General features: G+C 44.9%; 1 protein-coding gene and 1 pseudogene across 1 annotated transcript; one reads left to right on the top strand and one right to left on the bottom strand.

The window, feature by feature from the left end:
* The first annotated feature begins 3256 nt into the window (after nt 1–3256).
* LOC115404440 (protein Wnt-7b-like) lies at nt 3257–10504 on the top strand. The gene is made up of 4 exons (XM_030113776.1): nt 3257–3444; nt 4662–4888; nt 8807–9078; nt 10025–10504. Exons 1-4 carry the CDS (start codon nt 3362–3364, stop codon nt 10502–10504), a joined length of 1062 nt encoding a protein of 353 aa, XP_029969636.1. The 5' UTR covers nt 3257–3361.
* A 1665-nt stretch (nt 10505–12169) lies between these two features.
* Nucleotides 12170–20761, bottom strand: LOC115404460 (ataxin-10-like; annotated as a pseudogene).
* Nucleotides 20762–22629: the final 1868 nt, after the last annotated feature.

The raw sequence follows: 22629 nt of genomic DNA, 5'->3' as shown, positions 1-22629 counted from the left end.
TCAACAATCCTATTTAGGATGCTGATGGGAGTCGAGGGTCATGCTCAGGTGACGTGATACCTGCAGGATTCAAACCTGCGAATCTCTGATCCAAATTCTGCCTCTCTAACCTCCAGGGCACCACTGCCCCATTTAGATAAAATTAATATTTAGAGTGGATGCAGGTACGGTTGGGAAAAAAACTGGCATAGGAATTTGTAGGACAGAAATTGCCAAAGATTCAGTCAGGTTTGCATGTTTTATTACCCATAATTCACTGCCATCTTGGGCAAAGGACACAAAGCTGGAGTCTTGACAGGTTGGTAATCCAATTACAGGCTGATTGCACAACCGAGCATGTCATCCAAGGCACTGAAGAGGATCTAATTTGATTGTTAATTTGACACAGCATGTTTGTTACTGGTTCACGCATGTATGCCTGAGAGGATATCTGCTTTTTCAAGTAATAATATATGTACGTTTGTCACTGATGAAGCTTTTTCAGGTGCTGAAAATTCTAAACGATTCTGGCCTGAAGGACAGGAGCTGTGAGAAACCACCATGAAGCAGCGCTTTGCAGGCCTGCCTGCAGCTTTACTCCCCGACGCGTCGCCGCCTCGGCTTCCCTCCGCCCGTCTCCACGCCCGTCACTCATCGTCGTAATGAGGAAGATAAAAACAAATCCATCTCCATGAACCCTGACAGCTGTCAAACAAACAAAAAGCAAAAAAAAAAAAAAAAAAACCTCAAAGTGCTGCAAACTTTCACACCCGCTGACATCAGTGAGTTGAAATCCTCCCCAGAGGAGGAATTCCTGTGCTTCCCCACACTTCCCTTGTCTACCCATTCACCTTGTCTGCTGCACACACACACACACAAAAAAAAAATCTGAAGAGAAACAGATATCACTGTGTGAGAGCCAGGACAGTGAGTGCACACTGCTTAAGTGCTATCTTGGCTTTGGAAATTGTGGTTTAGGAGGATTATTTGGACGAAAGAGAGAGGCAAAGGGAGTGTGAGAGAGGGGCAGAGAGTGAAAGGCAATAAAAAAGACATACGCGCAAATGTATACACAATAGGTTCTTCCCCGAAACACTATCTGTGAGTTGTTTACTGGCACGGCTGCAGATGTGATGATGTTCGCAGCCAAGACGCCCCAGTTTAGGCAGAAAAGGCCTTTTCCAGCACCTTGTATGTAATTACAGCTCAGACTAAGTTACATGCATCAACCTTTAAAGAGAGGCACTTTATTCTTGTAAGTTCCAAATCACTATCTTTCATATTGTTGTTTAGATAACTGATGTTATTAAGATCATTTAACTGTAGTAATTTCTTTCGTGCAAGTTAAAAAAGGCAACTTCTTGGTATGCCTCCAAAACACAAACAGGGGATGATGAAAATATGCGCTTTGATGAATTAAAATGTCCCATCCTTTAAAACAGCCCCTGTTTTGATGTTTGGAGCATGTCTGAAATGTGCACACAGGCAACAGTTCATTTTGTTTGCAACAAGGGTGCAACTCAACCTTGTTTGCTGCTCTATATGATCGCAGCCCAGCATTTCAAAGACGACATACTGTAGATATTTATCTACTCCATCACAATTCATCAAACATGTTTCAAATATATATCTGTACTTTCGGGCATTCGGTCATGGCTCACTACGAATACAACTTCAACTTCACTCCTGAGGAGCTTTCTGGCTTCAGTGTTTGAATGAATACCACTTTCCTTTTCTTTATTCCGCCACATGAGGGCGCATGTTTGGGTATCGACATGCAGAAGACCTGCAGCTAAATCAGAAGACCTTTAAAGCTGAAAGAAAAATTGCAGAAGTGCAACAGTGATCTTTACTTTACAACTACTGTTAATAATGTGAATACAATGCAGGTCAAATTGTTATACAGGAAGTATAATAAACACAAAAAATGTAAAGGTCCCCTAATGAACAACTTCAGATGGCTTTAGAAGTTATTACTGGAGGTGCAATAAACACAAAACAGTACAGCAGCGATGCCAAACATATGGCACGTGGGCCCAGGCTGGGTCGCAGGATGTCAGTGCACATGGAAAACTTCTGCTTGAGTATTTTAATAAACGTAGCAGCTGTTTGGTATCCACTCACTGAGGATCACAGTTTTAGTTAGAGAAAGACACAGAAGTCTGAGTGGAGAGATTGAAGTTTATATTGCAGCTGCAGACTGAAGGCTGATCCATGTCACCATCTTGGAACATGGTTTTGGAGGCTTCCCTGTGTTTTCTAGCAAACCGTAGCAATAAAAATGTCAAATAGTTTAGACTTTATGAAAATATAAACTGTTTCATTATGCGCCCTCCTCAAAACCAAGTCGCACTAAAATAAAAAGAAATTCTCATTTGTCCAACAAATGTGTGCTTAAGTGTAATTACTTATTAATTTTCTTGGCCTAGCCCAAACAAGATCAAAGTTGTAGGATGTAAACGAAAATGAGTTTGACACTTGACTTATGGGTCTAAGTGGATCACGAGGAAACCTTCATGCAGTTTCATAATTTTGCAAATCGATCATTTTACGAAGGATATTTTTTTTATTCTTCTGTAAAAGTGAAATCCGCCTGTTCTGATGAGCGATGCTGGTGTGGGATCTATTCCTGGTGTAAGTTGCAGTGTTTATGTGCATTGTCCTGTATGGGGGTGTGATCAGGCTTATTGCCCTGTTCTGGACCATCCTGGGAGGTTGCGATAAGTGTTGGAACGCGGCCCACATCGGTGCGTAAAGCAATGCCCTTCTGCTTAATGAGGATTCTGTTATTTCCATTATCTGGAGAGAGAGAGAGAGAGAGAGAGAGAGAGAGAGAGAGGGAGAGAGAGAGCGAGAGAGATGCAGGGGGTGGGGATAGAGCAGGATGCGGGCTGTGCGGACCCATCCCGGAGGCTGGTGCGCCAGGAGAGGCCACTGTCTCTCACGCTTTCCAATGCCACTCTCCTTATTGGAGAGCCGGGCGTTTATCGGAACATCCGGAGCGCCATCTGCCCCCACCCTCTCTCTCTCTCTCTCTCTCCCTTTACTCTCTCCCTCTCCTCCTCTCTCTCTCTCTCTCTCTCTCTGTCCTTCCCACATGGTCCTCTGTCAGACCAGGTGGCAGAGCGCACATCGGCCGAGGGATGCAGCCTCTCATCTCCAGCACATGGACAGCGGAGCTTGGAGCTGCCGCACAGCGCCACGGCTCCGATAGCTAAAAAAAAAAATAATAATAATAATAAACAATTAAATCTGGCCATCAAGAAAGGGACACGCCTGCTTTTAACTCCTGGATTGCAAGAGGAAACGGATTTATTCGTTCGAACATCTTTTTTTTTTTCCAGACCGAGAGACCAAATCAAGTTGTGTTCAATGCGCAACCATGCTTATCATCTCGTCTCGCAGCGCGCTGCTGTCCGTCTACTACCCGCAGATCTTCCTCATCCTCACCAGCGGTAGCTACCTGTAGGTTTCTCATTAAAAATGCACGTGCTCGGGTTTTTTTCTTCTTCTTCTTCTTCTTCTTTAATTTCAATGGGTTTTATTTCCATTGGCAGTGCGCAAAGTTATCCAATTACGCACGGGGGGAAATTGGATGGTCACATTAGGAGCGCATGGAGAAATTATACAGGTTTGGTGCAGATGATTGCTCCAACAAACAGTTACTTAGCATTTAATATGAAGGCCAGACTTTTTGAATTTTCTGAATAAAGACCTGATTTTTTTTTTTTTTTTTTTTGGTGGTTATATTTTATCCAGTGTGGCAGTGAGGTTAGTTCTGAAATGGAGAAAAATCTGACTTGTAATAAGTTCTCAAACAAAATTTCAGACAGATAGGAAATGGTTTAGTGACTTAAGCCGTTTAATCCGTGTCGTTTTATTCCACAATGAAATCAGCCTAGCATGGAACAAGAGCCGCAGCTTTTTCCACCGATTTCTCAGTTTCATTCAAATAATGAGTCATAAATCGGCCAGTTATAAGGAGTGAATGACGACTTGAGTGAAGGAAGCCAGTGTTTAATCCACAATTTTTTTCCCTGCATGTTCTTTGTGTGCAGCTGATGAGATAACCTGCTCTTTTGGATTTACACATTACACCAGAACCACTCTGTCATAGGAGCACCTCCTCAAACAAGGCCCATAACTGGATGGCAGCATATGGAAAAGAGTAATACTGGAAGAGTGCATGCTCTGCGTGTAGGCGCAGGCCACTGTAATGAGTTCTTTCTTATGGCTTTAAAAGACCCCGGCTCTCACAAAGGGAATGATTGCTGAACCATACATGCCTCTCATTCATCACAAGATCCTGAAAACCAAAAATAGCTGCAGCGGTTCATGTTTTCTGGAACGGGCGAAGACAGAAATGAAGTTAATCTTCGGTCGTTTACACAATTAGGCGAAGGATTGATACAGCAGCAGCACATCATCAGTTGGGTAAAACAAACCTGAATCCAGTGCCAGGCTCTGTGTCACGATGAAGTATTAGGAAAGACAAACTCTTGGGCGTTTGCTGCACAATCGTTTTACCTGCAAGTTTATTAACGGATAATGGTCTATTTAGGGAAATTGGATGAATTAAGATCAAATATAGTTCAAACACAGGTCTGTATGTCTGGTTGTGATTTAAAACACACCATTGTCTTGATCGCCACTCTCATTTACCCCCCTTTGTCTTTTCCCAGGGCTTTGTCTTCTGTCGTGGCTCTCGGCGCGAACATCATCTGCAACAAGATCCCAGGACTGGCGCCCCGTCAGAGAGCCCTCTGTCAGAGTCGTCCCGAAGCCATCATAGTCATCGGCGAGGGCGCCCAGCTCGGCATCAATGAGTGTCAGTATCAGTTCCGTTACGGCCGCTGGAACTGCTCGGCCCTGGGAGAGAGGACCGTCTTTGGACAAGAGCTGAGAGTAGGTCAGTCTGCTTGAAACTCCGCTTCTTCAGTTTTATTGATGGAATTTTAACTGCTTTTATAAAAGATGGAAGTGGATCAGCGACGTGGGCTGAAGGTTGAAGGTTACAAGTGAGGTTTCTTTTTTGGGAATCTATATTTTCAGGATTTTTCCTTTTTCTTTTTTTTTAAATTCTTTTTTTTTTATTATTTGAGGGTGGAGAAGAGAGTATTGGAGAAAATTGAAAGTACAGAAAGGCTCCTAGCCGGATGTTCATGGTCACCTCTTTAAACCCCGAGGTCACAAAAGACCAGAACGGTTTTTACCTCTGTGAAGCATGAAAATAAGAAAATTCTTGGACAACCGATGCTGACGTGTCACAAGAGTCAGATCAAACTTAATAAAAGGAAACAAGTGGAAACTGTATCCCTGACATTTAAGCGTAGACTGATGCTTGTCAACAGGTGGATGGTCCAAACCAAACTGAGCTGCGGCTTTATTTCTCCGACTCTCACGGACGTTGACCGTACCAATGAGTAAATCAGGTGCCATTTAGCGCCGTCTTCTCATTCCTCGCTCCTCTGACGTGGAGGGACGGCCGTCTGCGGTGTGAGGAAAAAGCTCCGGGGAAGCTTTCCCCCTCACACTTTGCCCTCAGAAGCAGGGACTTTGAGAACAATGGAACAACTTTAATGAAACTATTTGGTACAAACCTCAACGAATGACTTGAATCTAAGAGAAAAGTATTTATCAAAGACTTGATTTGCATCTTCTAACTGGATTTCTGAAAGCGTTTGTGATACCTGTCGTATGCATAGACACAGACACTCGCACATCCCTCCTGTGTTCGCTCACATTCCTGGCTGTTTTATTTCCCTCAAAAGCCTGTTAGCTCCTAATGTGAACCTCTTATATAAATTGTGTCTCAGTCCGAAATGTTTTGTTGCGGTCTTGCTGTGGGTTTGGATCCATGTTTAATCTAGCAGCTCTGGGAGCAATCACTTTCTTTTACACGGGAGACGGGCAGACAAGATGTCTGGATCCCTTTATTTCTTTTGTCAGAGGAAATGTATCTTTTCTCTTGTGGTGCGTAAACGAGCACAGAGAGAGACACTATGGATCCAACTGAGCTCCTCGTGTCCGCTCCACCGTCGGATCATTTTCATCAGATCTGTATGAAAGTTGAGGAGAGGGTTTTAAGTAATTACGTAAAATGTGTCAAATTTCCCTTTGATCCGAACAAATTCCTCAAAAAATTGTTCACTTTTCTCTAATTCCTTTTAATTTAGCCATGTGTGAAAAAAATGCAAATCCGAGCCAGAAGAATACCCCCTCTCGCGTGGAGAATCTACCATCCGCCCATTTCATCTGATTGACCTGCAGGGGCCTGTGAACTCATTAAGCATTGAGAAAGACCAGAGAGATTCATGCAAACCACTAATTGAAGTCAGCTCCAGCAGCTGGATGGCAACAATGGAACCCTGCATGCACTGCCGTGCAATCAAAACAAATCACAGCGCGAATAGATGGCTGCTTGGCTATTGCCTGCGCCTGATGCCTTGAGAAATGCTCGCCATACAACATATCCGAGCGGGTCGCAGACTCAGCCTGATGAGAGAAGACTTCAGAGTTTGTTTTGAGTTATGGGCCGGAGGAACCGCAGGCCTGATGGTTCCTGCGAGTGAGTTTGTCAGGTTGGAGAGGCGCCATCGGCATCGCCTCCACCAGAGACGCCGTGCATTAATACTGCGGGACGTCCAGATGAACGAAGGCTCGACATTATCCTGATTGGAGGGGAGGGATATCGGGTTACCGGCTGTGCCGCCAATAAATTCATTTCCACCCCCGTTTCCCCCCCCCCCCCCCCCCCAACCCCATAAATATAAACGTGTTTATTCTGAAGTTCAAACGGCGACGCACACAAAAGCTTTGGAAACAGGCACATCTCGTTCAAGTCTGGCCACAGATAACTCCAGCATGTAACGCCGCGGTATCGTTTGCTGTAATAACGCGGAGCGCCGAAAACAGACGCAGAGTGACACTCAAGCTGCGTGGGAAATCCCGTCGGTGAAAATCATAAAGACACAGCAGCTCTGCGAGTGTTGATCCAGAAAATAGTCAGCCAGTGGATGTCGCTCACGTTTTCGTCATTACGGCGATCATTGCTTTACCAGCCACAGGCGGCCGGTGAAGACGAGCGATTCTGAATGAATCGGTCTTTAAACGGACCGAAGACTTTGATAAAGAGAAGGTCGAGTATTTTCCCTCAGAGCAGCTTCTGGACTACACAGCTGCATCTGCAACACAAAATAATCACCGTGATTCTCCACCAAAACCCTCCAAGATTTAATGAAGCACTCTAAAGCCGTGGTTTTATGTTTGTTTTTATTTTTCTTGAAATCAAAAGTCCCGCAATTTGAAGCAAGGTATTGTAATGACATTAGAGGCTCAGTCGCTCCGAGCAGCGGAGGAAAACGGCCCTTTCTGGAAACGGAGGAAGAGAGAAAGCGTCGTGAACTAAAACAAAGGTCGGGAGCCGTTAACCGTTTGGCTTTCGGCTCGACGTTTTAAACGCCCTGCACATCTCCTGTCCACCCACGTGGATACTTTCACTTGCTTTGCCTCGCTGTGGGTCTGAGAACTGCGCGGGCGTGTCCAGACTCCGCTTGATTGACAATCCCTGACTTTTTTTCTTTTTTTTTCACGCATGCATTAATTTGAAAAACGACACCTCGCGGGTTCAAGATTTCACTTTCTCCATGAGGCTAAAGACGGATCCTACACTCCCTCTAATGCAACATTTGCCCCCCCCGACCTTGCAAATGCAAATGCATATTTAGCTCAAATCCCACACAGAATCTGTCACAAGCTGCCTGTTAAAGCTCAGGCTTTCCACACGAGATGCAATAACTTTTCTGACAGTGGTAAAAGAGGGGAAACGTGCACGAAAAACAAACTGAAGTACGAAAAACAAATGTAATTGTGTGACAATCATGTTTCTCATTTTCATGCTGGAAGCATATAGTTTACTTGATGCTGCTCTTCTTAAAAGGACATTAAATTTTCTTAGTTTTGTTGTTGTTCTTGAACGAATTAAGCCAGGATCACATCGCGACATGCAACCGTCCCGTCGCTCCAACAGCGAGACGCCCTCGGGACAGTTTAATGTGAACTTCACTCTCAGCATATCAAAGTGTGGTCCTCCTCTGTCATGAAAATTAAATATTGTGTTTCTTTACATGTTATGAAACCCAAAGAGGATCCAGGAATGAAAACACTATAAAAACCCACAACTGATAAAAACCTTAGATTTAACATTTTCTTGTTAATTTGGTTTAGACCAGAAGTGTCAAAAGAATAACCTAAAAATAACAATTACAAATGTTATGAGTGCATAGTGAAGGTCAGTTGCTTAAATATCGTTTTACAAAATGCAAACAAGTTGTTTTTAAAAGAAAAGAAAAGAGTTTTAATAGCGTTTTTTCTTCGTTTTTTTTTTTTTTTCAAACAGGTCTCTGATGGAAAACACAGTGAAATGTCCAAAACTTGTATTTTCTCAACAAATGACCGTGCTTTATTTGACAAATCTACTGGAAGTGTGGTCAACGTGGCCACAGGCCCATCTGCTTTTCAGGCTGCACAGTATTTGCAACCTTCAGCATAATTCTCCATCCCATAACTAATAAGGTAGCTGCCGTTGCAGCATCACTAATCTCTGTATTTTATGTCCAATACTTTAATAGTGCAACAGCCAGTGAATAAAGGGACTTTTTCCCTGATTTCATCCACATTTTGGTGGATTTGGTATTAGTAAATGAATTCAAATACAACCTGTTGGATTATTTGCGTATGAGAAGTTATGCTGGTCAGATTGAGAATGGCGCAGTTCAACACACACCTTCAGTTCCAATTTGGGTTATTTTTTGTTTTCCTTCTTTAGGCAGCAGGGAGGCAGCCTTCACTTACGCCATCACCGCAGCCGGAGTGGCCCACGCAGTGACCGCCGCCTGCAGCCAAGGCAACCTGAGCCAGTGCGGCTGCGACCGGGAGAAGCAGGGCTACCACGACCAGGAGGAGGGCTGGAAGTGGGGGGGCTGCTCGGCCGACGTCAAGTACGGCGTGGACTTCTCCCGGCGCTTCGTGGACGCCCGCGAGATCAAGAAAAACGCCCGGAGGCTCATGAACCTGCACAACAACGAGGCGGGACGAAAGGTAACGCACGCCAAAACCCATCCGACTGAGCACTCCACCAACTCAGGTAATCCTGCGCGGACCGGAGCAAAGTGAGTGTATAATATCTGGGCAGAGCTTTTCCAGCGCAAGTGTGCCAACACGCATGAACACACCGAGATGTGTGTGTGTGTGAATGTGTGACATTTAACGCTGCGGCCTGCCAAATGGAGTCGTGCCACGGCCGCGCGGCCCATTCACCGAATTACCAAGCATTAAGCCAGAATGGAGGATATTATTGCAAGTCTCACTCTCTTCCTTTCTCAGTAGCACCACCAAAGACCACACTTCTGCACCACTGCACACATTCAGCCAACCAGAGACGAGCCCCAAACTACCCAAATCCCGAAGCCCGCGAGGGGAGACACAGAGCCGATGAGCCGAAAAAGCAACGCGAAACACACGAGTCGCAAAGATTCTGCAATTAGGAGCCAAAATCGGTCAGGAATCACGTCTTTAAATCGCTCCTGTAACAAAAGCTCGTTTCGTTCTGATCGATATCAGGCTCGGTCGCAAAAGCAAACAGCCACCTGTCAATTCTGTCATCTGAAAACATTTAGATGGCATTATAATATAAATCTGGCTCGCGCTGCAGTGAAACTCGAGACGTGTGTGGCTGCAGCGCAGCTCTGGTCAGTTTTCTGGGGCTGTCACGCCACTCTGTGGTCTGAAGAAAGGTGAAGGTAATTAGAGACTACAGTTTGGGGGTATGAGTTATTTTCCCCATGTTTCTGACATAAAGTTGGCACACTGGCGGCGCCGCTGAAAGCTGAAGTGCCCACAGAGAGCCCAGCTTACCAGAGGAGACAGACTGGAAGGCCATGCAATAGCCGTTAAGCGTTTCAAAGGGCCTGTGAATTCAAACTGACCGCTCCAAAGATCGCGACGAGGCTCTTAATTTCCTTATCTCTTGTGTGGGTTTGGCCAGATCCTGGAGGAGAGGATGAAGCTGGAGTGCAAGTGTCACGGCGTGTCGGGCTCCTGCACCACCAAGACCTGCTGGATCACCCTGCCCAAGTTCAGAGAGATCGGCTACCTGCTGAAGGAGCGCTACAGCGAGGCCGTGCAGGTGGAGCCGGTGAGGGCCTCGCGCCTCCGCCAGCCCTCCTTCCTGCGTCTCAAGGAGGCCAGAGGCTACCAGAAGCCCACGGACACGGACCTGGTGTACCTGGAGCGCTCCCCCAACTACTGCGAGGAGGACACGGCCACGGGGAGCACGGGGACGCGGGGCCGCCTGTGCAACGGCACGTCGGCGCACACGGACGGCTGCAACGTGATGTGCTGCGGCCGCGGCCACGACACGCACCACTACACCCGGGTGTGGCAGTGCAACTGCAAGTTCCACTGGTGCTGCTTCGTCAAGTGCAACACCTGCAGCGAGAAGTCGGAGGTTTTCACCTGCAAGTAGGAGTAGCGCCGGGAAACGGACACGACCGAGTGGAACCCGAAGGCCTCGGACGTATTTATTACATTTTGCACATTTTGAGAAGACAGGAACATTTCCCACGTTTTTTTTTTGTTTGTTTTTTTTTGCCGCCGACGAGACACGACCGCAAAGACAAGATCTCGCAGGTATTCTGCACAAGAGGACAAAAGCCGGCTGCTGGATCTCGACAACGTCGCCTGTGAGACCGCAACCGGAAACGGAGTTGCCGGCATTCACTTTGGAGCAAACTGCCGCGGACGAGGACGGGCTCCCAATGGCAGCAGAAGAACTGTACACTCACACTGTATCCTGTTCGAACACTGAAAACAAAACTTATTTATGTCAAAAAAATATATCTACGGATATAGATATATATCTTTTACCCTTCAAAGGACTCACAGGTTGGATAGAAATATCAGTTGCTGACATCTCTTCAGTTGCTACTGATTCATTTTAAGCAGGCCGCAATGATTTTGACAAAAATCTCATTGGACAAAAAAAAAAAAAAAAAAAAAAAAATCTGTTAATTATTAGCTCCATATGTTGATTATTCGTTTTCTTTTTTGCACTCTCATGGTCTTGTTTTTTTTTTTTTCTTAATTGATTTCAGTTATTTAGGGGTAGTCAGTGCTGTAGGGTGCTGCGCCGACGTACCTCTCCTGGGCACCACCCCCACCCCCACCCCCACCCCAAACCCGCCACCACTCCAGCCCAGACCTTTTTGTCAAGCCGAGAACCAAAGAGGCAGAAAACACACATGCAGTATTTTAAGCATCCCAGCTCGTCAGCTTGAGCGGCACTTCATCCCGGCCGCGCTCTCCGCTTTTTTTTTTTTTTTTTGTTTGTGGAGGGCTCTTGACTTCTGAGAAAAACCCGTGTAAGCCTGGTTGGAACTCTATAGAGGTGCAATCAGGTTCAGATGCATCCACAGCGTTCCCATGAGCGGCGGGAGAGACGTGGAATTCCACGGCGCGGCCCCTGCTTACACAAGGCCTTCCAGCGCGGTTTTTCGGCCTGCTTGGGTGGATGGCATGTGCCCTAACCACATAGAGGGGGTACCAGAGGATCAAAGGCCCTCCGAGCTATTTTTGGACAGCACCCTTAATGTATTTGGAAATGTTTATTTAGGCTTTATATAACTTACAAAACAATTTGAAGAGTATATTTTTATATGAGGAACGTGGCACTTTATGTCATTTATAGCTGGAAAGAGAGTCACTATTTACAAGTGTTTTCTATCGTCATTGTATTCAGATTTGAAAGCTATAAATTATTTGGAATTTTTTTTTTTTTTTTTGTCTTTGATCAGAGATCAGAAAATGTAAATATTCCACGTGTTTCATCGAATCTAGTTCAGCCTGTCCGCTCCGGTATGATTCTTCACCATTCAAGGTAGTCCGGTCAGAGTAATGGAAAGTCCAGAAAATCCAATGGAAACCACTATTAAGTAGCCGAGTAAATGAGAAGGACTGAACGCGCAGATTTAGATTGAGGAGAATTCTATGTTTGTTTTCTTAATAGCGCTTTTAGCTAAAGGAAGGGCGACACGTTGTTTCTGACAAGGCGTAGCTATAACCTAATATACAGTTTTTATTTGTTCTGTGGGAAAATCAAAGTCTGCATCACCTACAAACATAGACAGCTGTATTTTTTTTTTTTTTTTTTTTTTTTTTTTTTTTTTTTTTTTATTACCAATAAAAATTGAGCATCTTTTTTAATGCTTCTCGGGTTTTCTGTCACTTCCGGGTCTGAATCAAATGACGAGTACAAAAAGCTGTTAGTCACACACAAAACTTTATTAGGAGTTGAATAAGCTCGTTATCGGATCCACACGTTAAGCAAGATTAAATCCTGACAGGGTGGCGTTTGCCGGAGGCCAACATCAAACCAAAAGGCACAAGTCGAGGCCTGCGGTCTAAAATGCTGATATGGGAAACAAAGAAAATTTTGCCCTGGACTGATGCGGCGCTGGAGGTGAACGCACGGCCGCGGCCGCCATGCCACCTCATTCAGCGCCGGGCTGACTTGCACAGCCTCTTTCCTGTGGGGCTGAAAAGCATTGCAGCCAGCCAGTCGAGCGCGAGTAACAGCTGTTTTGTTAGCCGTCTGAAATCCTGGGGACCGGAACCGCATAAGCTCCCTTCACTATGCCGGCGGATTGAGGGGAGAGTCCAGCCAATTGTTTCAATACATTTTGTCATTAAAAATCAGATGGCAGAGCAAACAGGGTGGGGCAGGGTGTGGGCCGGCCCGTAAAGCGCTGCATTGTTGGGTTGTCAGGACTGTTCAGCTTATCCAGCAGCGGGAGGAGCGGAGAAGGGATGTCGCTCTGCAAACTAATTCTCTCACTCGGGGTCTACGGATGCCGCGCCGCTCTCATCCACTGCCTGCTGATCCAGAAGTCATTTCCCCCCCCGCCCCCCGCTCGAAAACAAGACGGGCGCATGCACCAACACACAGACGACTACAACCGAAGTCAGAGGGTTTCCTAAACAGCTGAGAAAAACGAGCAAAGAGGAGCTGCCTAAAGTGTGAGAGAGGACTGTTTTGGGATGGGTAATGGTGTCTGCTGCATGCTTGAAGCCCTTTTCATACCTAATTTATCAACACGATGGTGCAGCAGGATAGAAGAAGATAAAGGAGATGGAGAAGAATTCATAAAACTATGCCGACTCTAATAGTCATTATTGTTATATTCCTAACGCGAGCAGAGATACAGTGACAGGCTCGTATTGTACAGAGAGCCTTAAAGCTTCAAACATGCATAGTGTCGGGTTTCTGTCTTTTATTATTGCTTTTTTTTTCTTCTGATCACGACAAGCAGGCATTTGAAGCATTTCAATAAGGAAGCCTTCTCAGCGATGCCACTGTTTAATTAGGAGACGCGGCGAGGGGGTCGGCTGCATCGTGTTTTGGTCATTCTCGGTTTCATGGTTACTGCAGAAGTCACTATGAGCCCGGGATTAAACTCCCACCCCCGCTGGTAACATCACCGTCCCTGAAAGGCGAAAAGCCCCAACGCCGCGGCGCTCTTTGTCTTTGGATTAGACCCACAAAGCATCGGCCTGGTAAAGAGGTGCCAGCATGCGCTCGCCTCGCCCCGACTCTTCATTTCCCAGACCCGGGTCAAGACAAAGCGAGGGCTCCTGACATCCTGACCTCTGCTGCTGTACAAGAGATGCCCCGTCGGGCCTTTTGTGTGTCAATAATACCTTGTGCCTCATGTGGACATGAGTGCTGAGGTAGAAAAACAACTTCTCTGACGGAGGATCCAATTCAATAAGTCTGAACTCTAATGGCAGTGAGGCTGTCGGTTTCCCTTGACAGGAACGCCACGGAAGTGAAGGTAGCGTTCATGAAGCTCGCAACACAAAAAGCATAAATATTGACGCAGGGATTTATATGTGTGTGTGTGTGTGTGTGTGTGTGTGTGTGTGTGTGTGTGTGTGTGTGTGTGTGTGTGTGTGTGTGTGTGTGTGTGTGTGTGTGTGTCCATGTACTGCATTACCTTCTAAATACCTCCCTGCCTGTGGGATGGGAGCCCTCCTTCCCTCCCCTCACTGCCTCTCCCACACTTTTTATGAGTCTTTTCTCACAGTTTTGAGCAACAGGCTTCCATCGCGCTCCTCCACCAGGAAGCCCAGCTGCCGGAGCGCCGAGTAGTCCGCCTTGCCGCGGCGCTCCAGGGAGGCGACCAGCTCCTGGTTCTGCACGTTGTTCTCCAGGAGGTTCCTGATGGCAAAGATCGCCCACTGGCTTATAACTGGCAGCATCCGGTTAAGGAAAAGATAAAGCTGCGTCCTTCCAAGTGTGGAACAAACGGATCGCTGTGCTGAAAGATTAGAATCTGAACCCGAGCGTTGCAGACCGAGCAGGAACATTAACGTGCTGCTTTTCAATGGAAAATATGTCGTTCAGTGCAAATTGTGGTTCGGCCCTCCAAAGTAGCCCCGATTTTTCATGTGGCCCCACGCTAGGAAAAAAACAGATTTGCCCATCGCCGTTACAAGGCAACGTGGACCATTAATCTGACTCCATGTAATCTTATTTTTCGCATAATTATACTGAGCGTGCCTTGAAACGCAACGTGAATGTCAAAGCTTCTGGTCGCTTACTCAACCTCCAAACTTTCCTTTCATTAAAAAAACTTAAACAATATTATTAAAAATAATAGCATTATTATGTACTTGCTTCAAAACAGTAAATTGTATTGCTCGATGGTGTTTAAAGATAGTTAATGCAAAAGTCTGATACTGAGAGACTTTCGTTTTAAATCGTCAATTCCACTTCTGTTAACTTGCACAAAGCGAGAAAACAAACGGAAAAATAAACAATCTGAAAAACTGGCCTTCAAAGACTCTCAAATCGCTAATTAATAAGAACCAGACAAAACCAGCTACTTCAAATAAACCTCCACGGAGCTTCGCCACAAAACTTAATATTAATATTTACTTGAAAATGGTTCAAACATGTTTGCATGAAAGAGGTTCGAGCCCGTAATATGGTTACAAAATCAATTTTCGTTGGCGATGATTGAAAGTTATACTATTACCGAGGCTAAACGGGGGACGGGGGCCAAAACGCTCTGCCTCGGGTCAGTGAGTGTGCAGCCAGCAGCACGACAAACAAATGAGTTCTGCAGACAGGTTGTGTGTGTTCCTCCGATACCAAACGTCTCAAGTTTCCCGTGTCGGTCTATGAACGTTATCTTCTTCTGTGGTTGTTTCTCTACTGGCGGTTTCAATCGATATGCAATTAAAAGCATGTCAGCCGTGCATTCTGGCGCCCCCTGGGGGGGGGAGACGCCGACCCACGCCTTGGAGAACCGCTGGCGTCCAGTCTGCAGGTCTCCTGTGTGTGGAGATAAGTGTGGGAGGGGTGCGCGAGCACAAAAGCTCGGCTCAGACTGTTGACCCTGTGAAAAGGCAAGCCTGGCACGATGCCCCCCCCCCCCCCCCCCCCCCCCCCGGAGTTTGGCCAATATTTACTGGTACCGCGATGCCCAGCTGGGTGTGGCGATGGGAATGAGTCAGGAGTTACAGCTCAGTGACCTGCAGCGAGCAACAATAAAGCCTGGTCTGTGAAAGGAGGAATTAAAACACTGCGGCGTTGCAGGCACGGCTGCTCAAGTAAGTTAACTTTCTCCATGATATGTAGCGGTTGTTGAGGAATTCAGACACCGAGTAATCAATATCTGGGTGTGAAGCCGGAAAATATGATGAACAAAGACATGTTTGCCCCTCCAGAATGTTGCCTGTGTGGGAAGGATACAGGGATTGTTGCTGTCTATGTTGCAGTTATCCAGGATGAGGGGGATTCCTTCCAGTTCTCTCACCTGCGGAAACAAAAAAAAAAAAAAAAAAAGCATCTGGCTTCAGTACAAATGTGAATAACACATTATTTTACTTATAATCACTAATTGTAGGATAAACTCAAAAGGAGTTTAATGTGACACACTCGGTTGGATTGTTTCAGGCAGTCATCCAGGTACTATCAAGGTCAACAGATCCAAGAAAAGAGTGCGGTTGTGTGTCGGGGTGATCTGCTCTTCATCATGTGTCTGCTTCCATAGGCTTGATTGTTGTCTCCGCTCGCTTTTTTGCGCCTCGGCGGTTTCACTCCAAACAGACTGATAGGAGCACCAGAGAGGACAAAGTGCTGAGCTGAAGAAAATGGAGATGTCGTATAAACTGGAAACGGCACGGAGGCCGAGGTCTGCGTTTCCTGCTTTCCAAAGCCATAAAGAAGTGCATAACAAAGTGACCGGACGCCGAATTCGGCCCGGTACACGCCGCTCGGTGCTTGGCATGCACATCTTAAATTACAATCTCTCCCAAAGGTGAACCAAATGACATTCGGTTTACTGGAAGGGATCTTAGTGAAAGCAGATATGGGGTGATTTCTGACCACCGACAGACCGCAGATCAGCATCCATAAATATTATAGAGGGGCCAGCTGAGGGTGGCCATCCCACAAGCATTCCACAAATCTGTTTCTATTAGGAATAACTGCGTCTATAATGTGCAATAGATACGGGATCCAGACTGGCTCCTCCCCATCTGCTTTTACTGCCCATCTGTGCTTTCTGTCGATAGCGAGATGCCGACAGACGGCGATCGGGGGGAGACCCGATAAGATCGCTTGACCGAGACGAGGGAGGGAGCGGTCCGCCTTTAAGTGAAAAAGCATGTGCTGTTGAGGGAACACAAAGCAGCCGCTGTGCGCTGTGTGAAAGCACGTGATTTCGCCACGACTGCAAACAACCGCTCATTAGAAGAGCCCGCACTCCAAACATGCTAATTTACTGTGGCGGTGTGGGGGACTCTCAATCGCCTCTTGACCTTTAACCCCATTGTGGTCGATTGCTTAAAGAGTATTCAGAAAATGCTGAGAGATCAACAGATCTCATTAGCAGAAGGGTTGATCAGTGGACCAGAAAATAAAGAATATCCAACCTAGAAAAGTAGGAAATGTAAATTTACCTCAGATTTTCCACTTTTTGAAAAACTCACCTTGTTCTGGTTGCCTGCATTGCCGTGGCAGAGGTTTCCTATAAACCGGATGAGGTGGGCCTTGAAGCTGATCACCGGAGACTCTCCGTCGGCGCTCAAGGAGGAGAAGTTCTGTGCGGCGCTGAATATGTTCTTGCTGGCCTTCCCGATGGCGTGCACCTGCTGCAGGAGCTCTGCAGAGAGAGAAGAACATTCCAGGAGGGAGGGGGAGCAAAAACAAAACCTCAGGAAAGAGAAATTCGCTTTGTTATGTTTATTAACTTATTTATCATGTATTTTCTTTTTTAATCTCAGTAATGTGTTCTGCTTTCGGCGAGCACGGACCGACGGTGGTCACCAGGAGGTCGGGGTGGTCCTGCAGGAACATGAACTGCTTGAGGTCGGAGGTCATCTCACACAGCACGTCCAGGAGACTGATCACAGTCAGCGCCTCCTGCAGGACCTGCGGTGGATTGCAACCAGCAGCTGTCAGTCAGAGGCAAATTTTATACGACTTTTTAGGACAGTTGAACGATCGGGCTCGTCATTTCTACCTCGTCACTGGAGGCAGAACCGGTTGCGAGCGCGAGCACGGCTCCGCAGCTCTTCTGGAAGGAACCGGCCAGGAAACGAGCCACGTCTGGAGGGACGCCGCACTCCTCCGACACTTCCTCCCTTAGCTGGGCAAAGAGCAACTCCAATAGAGTAACTCTGAAAGACATGCGCACAGCTATTGAAGATTCCCAAAGAGATACTGGTCTGTTTTTCACACACACATTCACTTCTGGACTCAGTTTGCGTGAAACACTCGGAAGCCGTCTCGTTGTCGTGCCTTGTCCATTGTTCCATTCGAAGAATAAAAAAACTCCAAAATTCACAAATTTTAAATTTTGATAACGTACATTTAGGAAAACAAATTACACTTTATACATTAGTTCAACATTAGAAATATGTCTGTGTTAGATGAGATATGTAAAATGCAAACTGTGTTCCAGAGGGACGGAGCCCAGCTTCATAAAACACTCCTTAAAATACTAAAAGTGTTCTCAGATCAGTTTTAAAGTCACAAAACCATTACAAGTCATTCATTTCCAATATATATTAAGAAAAAGTGACCAAAAGTTAATATATTTCATGATCTATGTTTTAAAAATGTGTCTGAATAGGTTATAATTCTCAACTGATTTCTGCAAGAGTTTCTTTTTAACACATCTCAGACACACTAACATATTACAACTGTGATAAAATCTCATCAGCCATTAACAACATATAACATATAGTATGGATTCTCACTTGTTCTCTGGGTATAATCATGAAATACAGCATCATTTTTTCCGATTTTATCTAATTAAAAATGTTTAAAAATAACATAAATCAGGGGACACTGTTCACTAAATGGGTCAAAGGGCAAAACATCAATATATTAGTGTATAAAAAGGTTTACATTTACAGAAATTCTCAAACATTTGACACAATTTCAATGTGTCATTTATGTCTATAATAATCAAAATAAAGAATGCTGTTTGCTCCTGAAGCTGGTGGTTTTAAACCCTTTCAACCTCTGTTAAGATACTAAAGTTCTACTGTGAAAGAATAAATGGTGAATAAACTAAAAAAGGTGGGTATTGTAGTGTCCAGCAACTTTTTTCATTTTATTAATAGCAAGCAAAAATTAAAACCACATGTAAAGATAATTGCGTTGAAACATTCATACTGAGGCTATTTTTATAGATTCGAGGTGAATGCTGATCTAAACAAGAAACACTAAAAAGCATCTTTGTTCAAAAACAGCAGAGTAGAAATGACACTAGCCTCATGAGAGTTGCAATAACTTGCAAATGATTACATTCTGTATTTCCTGATGTTTCCACCCTAAATAACTGGAGTGGTGGTAAAGCAAAGTGATGTACCTTCATGGGTGGGACATCCCAGAGTACTGCTCTCCACCAGAGATTGCAGACCCGAGGAAATGCTGCGTTGCGATGAGCACCCTGAAAGTCAGTGAACACCAGATTAAAAACATTATACGCAGAGATGTAAAAAGAACAGCTGCATAATGTATGGAAAAGGCAGACTTACGTCCAGTCCAGCTCAGGTCGGGTCCTGCAGAGCTCCATCACTCTCAGAAGCCAGCTGGATGTTCTCCGGGCGGACAGGTCTTCCACTTTGGTCTCATCCAGACATGTGTGGAGTACCATGGAGGTGTAGTTCACCACCTTCTCATCATCAACACTGAGCAGCTTCCTGTGCGACCACACACACACACACACACATCGGGGTAAAGTTATTTCACGATGTTTATCTTTATGGTTTTATCACCCTGCAATAAACAGAGACACGGAGAATAAGCTGTAGCCCACTTACAGGAGTAGATCTGGGAAGCTCAGCTGCCAAATGTCATCTTTGCACGTCTGGTTTCCTACAGCCAAGTTACCGAGGAACTGGATCCCACAGCGGAGAGCTGAGCCACAAGGGGACAATGAAAATGCATTGGTAAAATAAAAAAACAACAACAAAAAAACTGTCTCCAGGCTATTTGTATTTGGTATCAATGTCATTAGTCAAGACTTACGCTCTAACAATGCATCTGAGCTTCCCAAAGCAGCCTGAAGACATTTCAGGAGTTTAACAGACACATCAACAAAACCAAGTTCCCTAAAAAGAAAAGGAAATAAAGTTTAAAGTCAACATCAGTCCTAAATCCCTTCCTCTCCATCATTCAACCCGTCACTTTTCAAGACTTTTCAAATAAATCATCTGTTATTTTAGTCAACAAGCCTTTTTGTTGAAATCTGAATCTCCTCCAAACTGCAGTGACCTGAGCAGACTTTGGTTGCGTGTGCTCTGGACACAGGCGTTCCTCTGGGCCCTGAAGCACTCCGCGGTCAGCTGAAGCTGCAGGGAAAAGGCCTGCAGGCCGTCGCCGTCTGCGCTGGCAGTGTGCAGCTCTTCACAGAGGTTGGTCAGCACCTTCAGAAGATCAGAAAACACCTCCTCCTCCACAGCATCTCTGACAACAGGAGAGCAGGAATCAGTAAGTTTCAAGGAAAAGAGGGATGGAGTTGATTTGTGAAAACAGAAAATAGCCAAAAAGTAACATTTTCTGAATAATTGACTGATTTTGAAAAACAATCTAATCCACATGCAGTATATCTATGTGAATGTTTAGGGAAAAATGTGCTTTAAAACTATTTCAAAATTATGACAGCATGTCCAAGATCGGATTGGGTAATTCAGGTTTATTTAAAGGCTTGCGTTAAAAAGTCTTTTTTTTAACCACACCGTGAGGACTCTTAATGCCAGTTCATCACACAGCTAGCATTAGCTGTCCAAATGTCTGAAAATCAGTCTCACTGAGAGCTTCACACTCCTGCTTTCAACGGGAGAAAACACCAAATAAATACATACAATAACTACAATTTAGTCAAAACTGAGGATGCGCAGCTGAGGACTGTAGAAATATCACAGTTTCTGGATAGTTTATGACAATAATCGGGCCCGAATTACAACTAACGGAGCTGCCTACAGGATGACTTCGCTTCGCTAAGCCGCGGGAGCGAAAACCCTCCGTTTCCTCCCCCAAAAACATCAATGGACTTCAGCCATACCTGTACTCCTCCTCCCGCAAGGCACTTGTCAACGTTTTTATAACCTGCAAGTGTTGAGGGTTGTGTATTTCATTCATAATTCCAGCGATGGACGCTGAGATTGCCAAAGTGCTGTCAGTGGAAGCTGCCATGTTTCTCCGCTGAATGCGCGTGGGCGGGACTTCCGGTCGTTTTCTGACATGCGATTGGTTTGATCCAGGATAGGGGCGGAGTCTAAACATGTGCTGCTGTTTTCATTCAGACTGCTGGAGACTCGAACAAGACAAGGCTGCAGGGCTGCTGTCACAAAAACAGTAAAAGAAGTATGTTAATGAATTAGGGAGGCATCAGCGAGAAAGGTGGTATATTTTAGTAACTTTAGATCAGAATATGAGTGAACTGCTATTTTACATGATGCAAAATATACATTTTAAATATCTGTTGCTGCACAGAGTCCTTCCTAAAAGAGTTAATGCCGCGTCAAAGTAGATTTTACAGTGTTTCCCACAGCAGCGTGGGAGGATACAGAAAATTAATCACATTTGAGAATTAACTTCAATATTTTTGCAATAGTGCATCAGAGTAAGTAATGCTTCACCAAAGCAACAGCCAGGTATATAGATTATCTTCCAAGCAAACTAAAGTAGTATACACATAATGTTTGATGATTTCCTTTTGCATCCATGCAGTGAATTCTTCATGAAGTTAAATTAGATCAGAACACAGCTACACTCAGAGTTTGCTTTTAGAATTGACTTGATCAGTAATAAGCTCAATGGGGAATCATGACAGTAAGCACAACACTGAAGTCTGAGCAAGTAAGCCAAGGCAAATGTATTAATATGCACACTATTCAAACACAAAGCAATTCACCGTGCTTCACAAGGAATTAAGCAATTTAAGAATGGCGTAGATAAGGTAATTATTAAGACAAGGGTAATAAAGCCTTATAAAAAACAAAGGTGTTTTTTAAGGGTGTTCAGGAAGTTAGTTCCACATAAGCTGCTCCACCTTGTTGCCTACCTTTATTAAACCTCATCCTGTGGACCTGAAGGGTCTGGACGTTTCAAATCCTTCCAGAAATTCTGAGACTGAAAGTACAAAAAGCTTTAAGAAGGAGTGAACAACTGCTGATTCAAGCAAGATCATCCGCCTCTGTCATTAATGAGATAAATTACAATACATTTTCTAAGAATGTTTTCATTATAAAGAAGTTTAGCTTCCCTCTGGTTGATTCAGCCTCATTTCAGCCTTCATTTGAGAAAAGTTTCTCCAGATTTATTGGGGCAAGTGGGCAGCTTCCATCATATACTGTATATTTTATTAACCCAAGTCCAACATATATACATACTATTGCACAATAAACCCCAAAATTGCTGCTCTGAACCGCAGCTGCATTCACATATGCAATCCATTCATCTGAGGCAATGTTTAAGAGGTCAAAAGATCAATTATTTCAGTGGTCATGAGCTGCGGATCAACCATTGCAGCTGCAGCAACAAACTCGTGTAACAAGCTGTTGTGACGTCCGCTATTCGTACGGCAAATTTTAGATCACAGATCTGGTCGGTGCGTTTTCACCGGGCTGGAACGGCACAGCGGCCATGTGTTGCGGGGAAGCTGATTACGGATGGTAAGAAGCGTCCACCTCAAGCAATTCGTCAACCTTAAGTCCTCAAAAGTGGCAAGCATTCCCATTATAGAATCTCATTATTCATCCCTCAAGTGGAATGACTGGAAATATCCTCACCACCAGAGAGCGGTAGGGCACGATGAGGGGATCTGAAGGGTAGAGTTACAGGATAAACAGGACATTTTATTAGATTTTAATTGCTCTTCAAACCTCAGATATCATAACTGAAGACAGCTGGTTTACTGTGATGGAGTAGACTATCAAGCTCCTTTCAGGACCGAAAACAAGCAAACCAGAAACAGAATTTATCATATAATGTTTAATATTCATTCAGGCAGACTGCCATAATAATTCAGTCAATATTGTTGGATGAAATCTGTGAAAAAGTGTTTTATT

This window comes from Salarias fasciatus, chromosome 17 (genome assembly GCF_902148845.1).
Source record: "Salarias fasciatus chromosome 17, fSalaFa1.1, whole genome shotgun sequence".
Classification (NCBI taxonomy): Eukaryota; Metazoa; Chordata; class Actinopteri; order Blenniiformes; family Blenniidae; genus Salarias; species Salarias fasciatus.
The sequence above is the reverse complement of the archived record's forward strand: the minus strand, read 5'-3'. Positions and strand labels throughout refer to the sequence as shown.